General features: G+C 42.1%; 1 protein-coding gene across 1 annotated transcript; it reads right to left on the reverse strand.

The window, feature by feature from the left end:
- Positions 1 to 585: 585 nt before the first annotated feature.
- On the reverse strand, positions 586 to 7,078 carry LOC125403498 (interferon-induced protein with tetratricopeptide repeats 2-like). The gene is made up of 2 exons (XM_087907982.1): positions 6,938 to 7,078; positions 586 to 3,783 (listed from the first exon to the last, which is right to left on the reverse strand). Exons 1-2 carry the CDS (start codon positions 6,940 to 6,942, stop codon positions 2,376 to 2,378), a joined length of 1,413 nt encoding a protein of 470 aa, XP_087764108.1. The 5' UTR covers positions 6,943 to 7,078; the 3' UTR covers positions 586 to 2,375.
- Between the last annotated feature and the right edge of the window lie 4,567 nt (positions 7,079 to 11,645).

Raw genomic sequence — 11,645 nt, forward strand, 5'->3', positions numbered from 1 at the left:
TGCCAACCACACTACCAGGGTCACATTTATTGTTACAGCTTCTTTGCTCACAGACACAAGTTTGCATTTCATTATGGAAGCCTTTGTCACAGTCCAGCCTGTTCAAGATTGTACAGGCAGGATGATGTTATTTTCCTTCAGAGAAGTATCTGAGGTCTAGGAATGTCATGTGACCTAACTCCTCTCTAGAAATGGAGGAAGAGTGCAGGCATTTCTGGGTTCCTTCCCACATTTGTTGGCACTCCAGATTGCCCTCTTAAGAAATATCAGCATCACAGGTTTTGATGTCTGATTCAAAAACTGTCACATCCTCGTTAGCCTTAGGAAGAGAAATGCCATTCCCTGAAGATGTGGTCCAGCTATGCCCTATAATCCATCCAGGGTCCCTCTGACTGGGTTCTTGCCTTGAATTTCTGTCTGGGCTTCCCTCAACATAGACTGTAACTTGTTAGCTATATAGACCCTCAAGATGTTTTAGTCTGTGTTGTGTCCCAGCAACAGGAAGGGAAACAAGGATAAAAGTCAAGATCAAGTGTGTGTAGATATCAGATATCAAAAATAAAAAGAACAGACACTTCAGGCAGCTAAATAATTAATGCCACTCTTTATTATGATACTTAAGTCTAAGACAGTGAGAAAACAGTAAATTTGTATTCAGCCAGAACACTGCTCAATCTTCTCTCTGTGTTATTCATTAACAAAGAAATTCAAATGCTGATTACTGATGGACTTAACTGCATACAAAGCCTTAAAAATATTTAAAAGAACAGGGAACATTGTTGCAACTGTTAGAATGTCCAGTTTTAACAACCTACTAATCTAATATATTTTAATTGCTGAGGAAAATGTTTATGTATACTGAAAGGCAAACCAATGCCAATAGAGAAACATTTTCTACCCCAGAGGTGGCTGTCAGTCTCATGTTGGGCCAATCGCCTCTCTGCTGCTGCACATCAACCTTAATGTTTAGGCCATTCCAGGTCTACCAAGGAAACACCAGTTATCAGTTTCGTGATGTTCCTGAATATTTTTCAGAGTTCAAAAATGTTTTTATATTCTTTGGTATGCAACACTTCTAATGGAAGAAAGAATCCTCCCTCCAGTACCCATTCCATTTCCTAGTCCTACCACCAGGCCTCAGTTACCAAGTTATTCTCCCATCCAGTGTCCTTCCTAGCATCTCTAATGCGGGCTCATTATAGCACTGTTGAGTAAGGAAGTATTCACATGACAGGGACATCTTCCTAATAGTGACTATAAACTGTTTCTTCATGGCTTTATAACCACCAAGGATGAATCAACATTCTCTTCATCTCCAGGAGTTTCCATTCAAATTTGAAATAAATATTTATTTCAGTTGTCACTATGGTAGACAGAATCCCCTTTATTTTCATGCAGCTCCACACTCATAGGGAGAGCAGAGTCGGGAAGAAGTCTCCCCATGTGCCTCCGGCATGTCTGACAATGTAATCGTCTGACTCTATTGGTTTGCACAGATACGGCCCTTCTTACTTTCTCTGTTCTCAGTTTCCCAATTATGTTGCCATCTGAGTTAATGTTGCAATTGAACTCATGTCTATGGGACACTATAGGTTAAGGACTGACTGGTAAATAGGGGGAAGGATTTTATCTGTCAGCCTTTCTTGTTTCTTGTTTGTTTTTAGACCTGAAACTCACCATTCAGTTTCTATTTTCAGCTGAATTAATATTAAGCACTATTTTGTAAGCTTTGAAATTATACAGTAAAACAAAATCCCTACCTTCCGTGTTTTAGAAATGTGTGCTAATAGTGGCTATATAGGCATATACAATCCAAACTAACAAGACAATGTACATAATCATTAAATATTTACATGTATAATTCTCATCACCCTCCACTACCTATTCCAGGTCATGCTCAGACTGACGTCCAACTCATGGTAATCCTCCTGTCTCAGCTCCCAAGTGCTGGAATTATTGTCTTGAGCAACTGCCCCTGGCTCCTGAGTTTTCAGATGGGCACTGTTACCTATGTAGAACAAGGCTGAACAATTGCTAAAATAACTCAAGGATGGAAAACTCACCCAGGTGAGGAATTCGACTGCTTTGCATAAATACAGAAAAAACCCAAGGGAAGCATCCAAAGAGGGTGATTAAAGAATTGCTACCATGGGAACTATTTCCAAGAAATAGAAAGAGATCTACACTGTTTTCCAGGCTCCTGTAGCTATGCCTACAGCTGGTCCCTCCCTCAGAGTTCTTTCTGATCCAGAAATTCAGGTGCTAACATTTGATAGAAGGGTTCCTGTCCATGAAGTTGTTAAATACATTGAATGGCCACTGGTAAGGGTTTCAGTTTCCTGCCAGCAGTAGCACTGCGGGCACCGTGTCACCCCCTACTCGCCCCCATCCTCATGCAAAGATGCTGAAGGAGCAGCCTTCTCAGTATCCAGCACCCTCTCAGCTTCTTTAGCTGCTTTCTGGTCTTCTTCATTCAACTCCCGAAGAAACACCAAGATGTACAAGGCCTCAGAATCAAATTCATTTTCAGAAAGTCGCCTGAGGGCAATTCTTTGAAGTTTGTTTATCATCTTTCCTTTAGGCTTCGTCTCCCGCCTTATTTTCACACCCTCCATAAAATGGTGGATGGCCTTGTCTTCACACTTCATTTGAAACAACTGGAAATTGCCATATTGTAGGTGGAGCAACTGTTTAAGGCCTGGTGTGAGAACATTCTTGAATTCTTTCTGGAAGTAATAATCGGCTTCTTCATACTGGTTTGTCATGGCATAAAGACCAGCAAGGTAGCTACAGGAATGTTCGAGAAATTCCTTGATCTCCTCTGCTTTCCTTAAGTGGTCAATCGCCAGTCGCATTAGTTCCTGAAACCTCGTTTGATTCTCATTCAATGCAGTCTCTCTTCTATGAACCATTCCAAGGACTTTTGACCTGTAGCAGCACCCAATATGGTAATGCACATAGGCATTGTTAGGCAGGCATTGTAAAGCCTTTCTGAGCAGCTGTATAGCTCTGTCAGCGTCATGAATCTTGTAATAAAACTTGGCTGCACTGAGCAGCACATCTGTCGCACCTGGGGCTTTCCTTATGGCTTCTTCAACTAGTTCCCCTGCTTGGTTTTCATCTACTGTCTCAAGCTTCAGTGCCAAAAGGACTTTAAGATAAGGGTTGTTGGGAGAAAGTCTGAGGGCTTCCTTTAGAGAGTCAATGGAGTCCTGCCATGCTTGCCGGTAGTCCAGACGGTAGCTTGCAATGGCCCATCCAGAGGTGAATTCTGGGTTCTTCGGGTCCTTTTCCAGAGCCTTCTCAAAACACACCTTCCCTCTCTCATTTTGGTTCTGGGTGCACTTTAATCGGGCCCACCCTTCCTCACAGTCAAGCTCAGGACTCTCGATCCTGTAGGGACTGGAAAACTTCTCACAGACCCCTCTCACCTTGTCAAGATAAGCCTGTGCTTTTGAGAGTTGGCCCATGTGATAGTAAACCCAAGCGTAGTTCCCCCAGGTGACCAGACTTCTGATTTCTACTTGGTCAGGATGCTGTTGCTGGATGAAACATTCAGCGTCCTCTAAACTCTTCAGCGCTGCCTCGTTTTCACCTCTGCGGTGCTGGACATAGGCCAGGATGTTGCACATCGTAGCTTTACACTCACTGTTCTGAAACTCATCCTTGTTAAACACCCTGTCCTCAAAGTCATCCAAGGACTCATCTCCTGCTATCAAGTTCCAGGTGAAATGGCATTTTAGCTGCTGGAGCTTGCTCTCCAAGGATTTCTCTATGGGTGTGCTGTGGGACAGAAAAGAAAAGGAACAGTCATTTGGGAGACACCACACGTTCACCTGTCAAGGAGTGGGATCACAGCGAATATTCCTTTCCTTCTAAAGAGTGTTCATCTAAACCTAAACAAGAGACACGCTTCCCTTTCCTTTCTTTCAATATTTGTCATATGTCTGAATTACTGCATAAGGAAGTAAGGGTTTGCTCATTTTAGGCAGAAAAACTGACAGAAGGAAGTGAGTCAGCCCTAGATGGCATTTGGGTTTCCTAGAAAGACTGTTTCTGTTAGCTACTTCCTGCCTGTGTTGGAGGGTCTGTGGACCCAGCACAGTCAGTGTTATTCCTGGAGCTTTTTACTTAGAGATAGTAACTGAATTTCTTCTTACAAAATCCCACCACAGTTCTTCACAGACCTTGAAAGAACAGCACTCAATTTCATACGGAAGAACAGAAAACCCAGAATAGTTTCAACAATCGTGTACCATAATGGTTCGTCCAGAGGCATCACCATCCCTGACATCAAACTCTACTATAGAGCTATAGTAATAAAAAAAAAAAACAGCTTGGTATTGGCATAAAAACAGACATGTAGACCATTGAAATCGAACTGATGACCTATACCTTAATCCTCACACCTACGAGTACCTGATTTCTGACAAAAAGTAAATGTACTACAATGAAAAAAGGAAAGCATCTTTGACAAGTGGTGCTGGTCTAACTGGATGTCAACATATATTAGATTGCCAAGGGATCCATATCTACCGCCAAGCACAATGGATCCAAATGAATCAAAGACCTCAACATCTGACATGGGTTCAGGGAACCGAGCTCTATTCCTCTAGAAGAGCAATATTTGTTTGCAATTCCCAATCTGTCTCTCCATCCCCAGTCCAATTTTTAATATACCTTTGATGTGCTTTCTTTGTTTAGTCTAGCTTCTTGAAATTTATCACATTAGTTGTGTCTTTTATTTAAACATTTTTATTCTTATCTGCTGTTGGATCACTCTGTTAACCATTTATTGTTAAAAGATAGTTACTATCTTTGTTTTAAATTCTTTTATTTTGTATCTTGTACTTTGCACTGGGTGCCCCTTTCCCTGCCCTCTTCTCTCTCTGTTTCGTTGCCCTCACTCCTCTCTCAAAGCCTCCATGTGCAGTGTTCCCACTTTCACTTTATGTCACATGCGCCCTGGGGCCCTCCGTCCCCCTGCTCTCTCTTTTATATCACATGTGCTCTGGTGCCTCCCTGCCTCCCTCCCTCCCTCTTTCTTTTATATCATTTGTGCCCTGGTGCCCTCCCTCCCTCCCCCTGTCTTTTATATCACAAGTGCTCTGGTAACCTCCCTCTGATCGCTTCTCTTTTAATGTCTCTTTTCTGTTTTCTTCTGATCCTGATTCCATTTCTAGTTCCCTGACATCTACACACATTCATATAGTTACACATGTGTAAAGCTAAGATTCACAGATTAGAATAAGCAGTGTTTGCCATTCTGTGTCTGGATTTTCTTACTTACTATTTCCTAGTTCTATCCATGTTCCTTTGGATTGCATAATTTCATTTTGTTCTGTAAAAACACATTATAATTAAAATATAACTGCTTCACTTCCCTCTTTCCCTGTTTTTCCTCCAGTATCATGTGTCTCCTCCCTCAAACTACTTCCATGCTCTCCACTCTCAAATTAATAGCCTCTTTTTCTTTGAGCATTTGGCATATTTTTGGATATATATGCAAAAATCTCCAAATACAATCTGCTGAGTCCATCTTTTGATGTTTGTGTGTATGTGTTTAGGGGCTGAACACTAAGTAACCAGTTAGGGAGCTCATCCCTAGGAGAGGATAGTCCTTTAATTTTTTTTAAATGGCAGAATAAAATTCCATTGCATGTACCACAATTCATTATTCATTTATCATTGTTGGACACCTAGGTTGATTCCATTTCCTTGTTTCATGAAGGAAAAAATACATCTTAGTTTGCAATAAACATGGATGATCTGCAATAAGATTAAAGTCCCTTTGGGCATCTGCTCATTCGAACTACTTATATCTTATTTCCAATCATTCTTGAATTTCACACATTTTACCATCATTGGGATATTTCATCTAATAATTGTATTATATATGCTAGCAATGCCTCAAACCTTTATTTCAGAATGAAATGTAGTCTCCACATTCTTCGCCTGTTTCTTCTTCTTACATTGGTGATATTTCATTTTGATAGCTTGCTAATACTTTCATATTCTTTTTAATATCCTTTTGAATTTTATTCTCTCAGATTTATAGTTTATACCAAGGATAGGATGTGTGGCTGCAGGAGAGGCTTATAGACATTTAACTCCTTTTCCCTCAGAGTACCATTGTGACTCTTAAAGTCTTTTTTCCTCTTTTAAGATTCCCTTCAGTCTTAGCCAGAGACAGAAAAAGAAATAAGCAGGAAACAAAGTAACCCAGCACAGAAGCCTCTGGAACATTGTGGATTCTCACTTCCATTTTCCACGCTGTCTATAAACAAGCTATGTATCGTAACACTACAGTTTCTGACTTGTACAGTTGATAGCTGGAAACCCAGATAGAGCGACAAAGATCGTGTTTGACGGTACTGAACCTCTGTGCTACCAGACAGGGGACAGAGCTGAGAGGCAGTGAATGAGAGGAGCTCCTTCCTCCTGTGCTCTGCTTAGTTCGCAACCCTTCTGCATTCTGAGACTAATCCAGCAATTGCAAGTAAACTTCAGAAGAGGGGGAAGCAGTGTTAGTGGTCAAAGTACATCTTTAACAATAAAGAAATTTAAAAAAGAATACTGTTATATAATATTCATATTAGATACTCTCAATTTAATTTTGCAATGATAGGGGAGGGGGACAGAGAGAGGGAGGGAAGGACGGAGAGAAAGGGAGAGAGAGAAATCACAAGAACAATTCTCCCAGATCCATCTTTATAGGAAGTCCCTAAGAGATCAAACAACCCTCTCTGATGTCAGGTAGATAAGCAAATCTGGAGGAAACCACAGTGAGTCTCTATGACAGACTGACAGCTGGAGAGACAGAGGTGTGAAAAGTAAAACCAGGACTGGCCTCTCTTGGGACCTTGGCTGCTTAGGATTTGCATCTGTCATCAAGGCTGACTACATTCTCCTCACCAGCAGAGAAAGGAGGGCATACCTCATGGTTGCTGTGCCTCTCAGCTGTGTTGAAGGACTCAGAGCGGCTGTTGGCAGCTGCAGTCAATCTTGTCCTCTGACTCCTAAGGAAGCGCTATAGACCCATATTTATTACCAGCAGCTGATTTCCTTTCTTGTTTCTCTGCAGTTGACCCCACAGAAGAGAAATGGAAACCAGAAAGTAAAACTGATGTCACTTTTTGTTTACAAATGAGTTGAAAGAAAGCCAAGCCTTTGTGCTGTGAGTCAGAAAGTATTGATGTCTTCGATTTGCAACAGAGAGGGTATTCACCCTGGAGAAGGAAACCTTTACCACAGCATCCAGCCTCTTTATCGCCTCAATAGTCCATCCTCACTCTCCTCACCCCTATGACCCACAGGCCACTGTAGGGAGCAGTTTCTATTCCCAGCAGCAAGGATTTTTCTCTGCTTCATTCACTACCTCCTTTCCTTCAAAAATAAGGGTACACTCCCTGCTGCCTGGCAGAGACTTGAAATGCAGATGTTGAATGAATGGACACACAGTTCCAAGTTGGAGCTCTGATAGCCCTCTACCTGCATTTCTAGGCTGTGGCTCCCTGAGGGAAGTGAGCCCCTGCTTCTGGAGGCTTTAGTTTCTCCTATTCTGAACTGGAAACAACACTGCTACCAGATCACCATGGTGATGGGAGGATGAAGTAGATGAATGAGTGAAATGTTCTAGAATCATGCCTGGTCCCTAGTAAGTAGTATAATTAGTAACCAAAATCATTAACTGGAAACCAGAAGGGGCAAACTTTGGATAGTTGCTTTTTCCAGAGCCTGAAATGGTCTGACATTCCATGACCTGTCAGGATCGCTGACAATATGGAGGCAAATCATGTTTAGGGCACTCTATACATCCCTGGCTTCCTGGGACCCGCCTTCTGGGGCAGCATATGCATTCCCAGGTGTTCAGCAGCTCTCATCTGTGATGAAAGAGAAATGTGCTGGTCTTGTATTTTCCTTATTTATGCTTGTGTTCGTTAATCTTGGCCGTCTGCTAGTCTTGGTAAAGCACAGGTCTGCCTCTGTCTGTGGAAGTGTTTCCAGAGACACTGGCAAATGAGAAATCAAACAAGATGGGGAAGACCTAACCTGAATGTCAGTAGCACGGCAGAAGGGGGGAAGCTGGCAAGAGCACCCATGATGAATAAACCCTACTTGACCACTTGAATGTTTGTAATGCTGCCCTCTCCCAAGAACACTCCACGAAGACTCACATGAAGACTCTTGTTTTTGAAACTTTGAACACTGACTTCCACCAGGATTGATCCAAGTGCCTTCCAGACCTCAGTCCTTGAATGAGGTGTCATCATTGGTCCCTTTTTTTTCTCAGGCATTCAGCAGTTTGGCCTGAGCAGCCATTGGCTTTCTGGGCTCTCTACAGAAGGATACTCTGGAAATATACGACCTCTGAATATGCATGGCCCTCTAATACATCCCATTATTATAAACCCTTTGGGAAACTCTGGCCCATATACCACTCTTGAAAACAGAAGAATTACAGAATATACAGACCCATAGGTCAAAAGGTCATAACATAATTTCCCGATGTGTTTTCTGGATCACACCAAGACCCACTACTAAAAGTAGATTCTCACCTGCTTCATTTCCTTCTGTCCTCGCTGACAAATCAAAATGTTTAAAGTGATTTTCCACATGAACTTCAGCAGTTAATGTAGCATCTCTGTTTCCTTCCTCAGAACATACTTTAATTTGATTAAATGTTTTTCCCGAAGCTCCATGTCCCAAAGTCTTGGTTCACATCTGATGGTACTAATGGTTCCAATGAAAGGCAATTAGGTCATTGATGTCTCTGGAAGGGATTTGGGGGTCCTAACCTCTTCCTGTCTCATTCCTCAGGTCCTGGTCACCATGTGACAGGAGCTTCCTTTGCCCTGTTCTCTCCATTGTAATGTATTTGCTGCAGGCCCCAGTGATCAATTACTGAAACCTCTAACACCAAGAGTCAAGATAAATCTTTTTTCTTTTTAAGTTAGTTGCTTCAGGTATTTTGTTATAATCACAGAAATTTAACTAACACAGAAATAAACTCAGTATTATTTCTCTTGCTGTGGTTCAAATGTATCTGTAACATGAGGGGGCCTACTTGTTTGTGTTTTCTGTCTCTCCCGTCCCCCAGATGTTTAGTCCCAGAGAAAAATCACACTGAGATCTCTATAAGTTATAAAGCTGATTGTCCCATTAGGTCAGGCTTCTTACTGGCTAACTCTCACATCTTGATTAACCCATTTTTCTGATCTATGTTAGCCATGTGGCTCAGTACCTTTTTCAGTGGGGCAGCTCACATCCTGCTGCTTTGGTGATCTAGGCAGGAGTGGGAGGAATCAACTTCCTCCTCCCCAGAATTCTCCTGCTCTCCTTGCATCATTTCCACTTCCTGTCTGGTTTTCCCACCTACACATCTTGCCTGGCCAATCAGCATTTATTTAAAACATGATTAACAGAATACAGACAATTATCCCACACCACTTCCCCCTCTTTTTTTTAAAAAAAACAAAGGAAAATATCCATAGTCCATTTTTTTGGGAATGTGGGCGTAGTATGTATTCCAGGCTACTTCCTGCTGGTTGGGGGCGCTGATAATCTTAAGGGGACCTAAAGGAAGTTTAGAGTTATGATCAAGTCCTGGCTGAAGAAAGTATCCTGTGAGTCTTGATCATCTCAGGCAGCAGTCTTGAATCTATTCTGGATGAAGAACTCAGACATCTGGGCCATCTATTCCTGTCGGAGATTTTTCAGGTGGCCTCCCTTGGTCAAAGATGATTTTTCTTAACTCTAAATAAATCCAGAGCCTCTCATTTTCTGTGGAAACAAAAGCAAAATCTCTTCTCCAAAGTAACATACCTTTTGACTTCAATTTTGAAGCCAAGGTATTTTCAAAATACCTATCTTGTATTAATTCTGCAGCATTTATAAGCAAATATCTTTTAGCAGCTGTTGCTCCTTCCTCAGCATTTAAACAATTCAAAGAGAGCATAATAGCATACAGTATCCGCATTCTCTGTGTATTTTCCATCTTTACGTGGCTTTATTTTAACCTCTATCTTTTTATTTTTATTTTTAACTTTTGGCTTTTTGAGACAGGTTCTCTGCATATCTTTGTCCTGGAACTCCCTCTGTAAACCAGGCTATCCTCAAACTCCCAGAGATCCGTCTGTCTCTGCCTCCCCAGTGCTGGGATTAAAGGTGTGTACCACCACACCCAACTACTCTCTTTCCTTTTTTTTTATTTCTAAGAACTTTAAACCATTTAGAGGTTTTTTTTTTTCTTTGAATCTCTCTTTACTGTATATCTCTCTTTCTGACCATGTGGGTCTTTAATTTGCTAAGGAATATGGAGAAAACAACAGTCAAAAGATCTTAAGGCATTTCAAGGTCCTTGCCAGGAAGCAAGCTGCAACATTGTATCCATCAGGACAGCCTGCTTGAAAGAGTCAGAGTTTTCCCTGGCAGGACGGCCCAGAAAGCCAGCATTTTAAAACAGCGCAGCTTTTTTACTGCTACGGCTGAAAACCAAAATGCTTTACTCTAGTCTTTCCCAAGCTTTCTCAGGCTTTGTTTGGCTGCAGTTATCCACGTGGGCGCCATTCTGTAACATGAGGGGGCCTGTTTGTTATTTCGGTTTTCTGTCCCGCCCAGTTCCCCCAGCCTGTTTAGTCCCAGAGAAAAATCACACTGAGATCTCTATAAGTTATAAAGCTGATTGGCCCATTAGGTCAGGCTTCTTACTGGCTAACTCTCACATCTTGATTAACCCATTTTTCTGATCTATGTTAGCCATGTGGCTCAGTACCTTTTTCAGTGGGGCAGCTCACATCCTGCTGCTTCGGTGATCTAGGCAGGAGTGGGAGGAATCAACTTCCTCCTCCCCAGAATTCTCCTGCTCTCCTTGCATCATTTCCACTTCCTGTCTGGTTTTCCCACTTACACATCTTGCCTGGCCAATCAGCATTTATTTAAAACATGATTAACAGAATACAGACAATTATCCCACACAAACAAACAGGCCTGGCCCTTTCATGTTACATGTATCCCCTGAAGTTCCTGTGAGAAACTTGATCCCCAGGTGCCAATGTAATGAATGGGGTGCCTGGTGGGTGGTAGGATGCTGAGTCATAGGAGCCAATGACCCAGCATGAATGGACCAATACTGTTACCATGGGAGCAGGTCTCCCAAGGAGAGCAGTTGCTTCTTCCCGGCTCTTTCATCCTCTTTGCTTTTCCACCTTCAGATTGTCCAGCAGGAAAGCACTTGGCACTCCCTCATCTCCCTCATCCTGGCTTTCTTAACTGTGTGGAAGCAAATTTCTCTTCATTATGCATTACCACTCTATGGCATTCTGATAGAAAAGATAAAAGGACTAAGGGTCTTCTTTTTCAGAGATTAAAAAAAATGTGTGTTTTGAGAGAGAGAGAGAGAGAGAGAGAGTGAGTGAGTGAGAGAGAGAGAGAGAGAGATCTGGAAGAATCTAGAGAAGGGAAAGGACTGCCCATGACCAGCACCATGGAAATGGGAGAACAGGAAATAATAGTGGAGGCATCAAGATATAACCCAGTAAAGGAAGCAATAGAGAGTAAGGGAATAAGAGAGAGAAAGCAGATGGCAAGAGTTAGAGGTAGGTATGTAGATAGATAGACAGATAGACAGACAGACAGACAGACAC

Source organism: Myodes glareolus, chromosome 7 (genome assembly GCF_982192425.1).
Source record: "Myodes glareolus chromosome 7, mMyoGla1.1, whole genome shotgun sequence".
Taxonomy (NCBI): Eukaryota; Metazoa; Chordata; class Mammalia; order Rodentia; family Cricetidae; genus Myodes; species Myodes glareolus.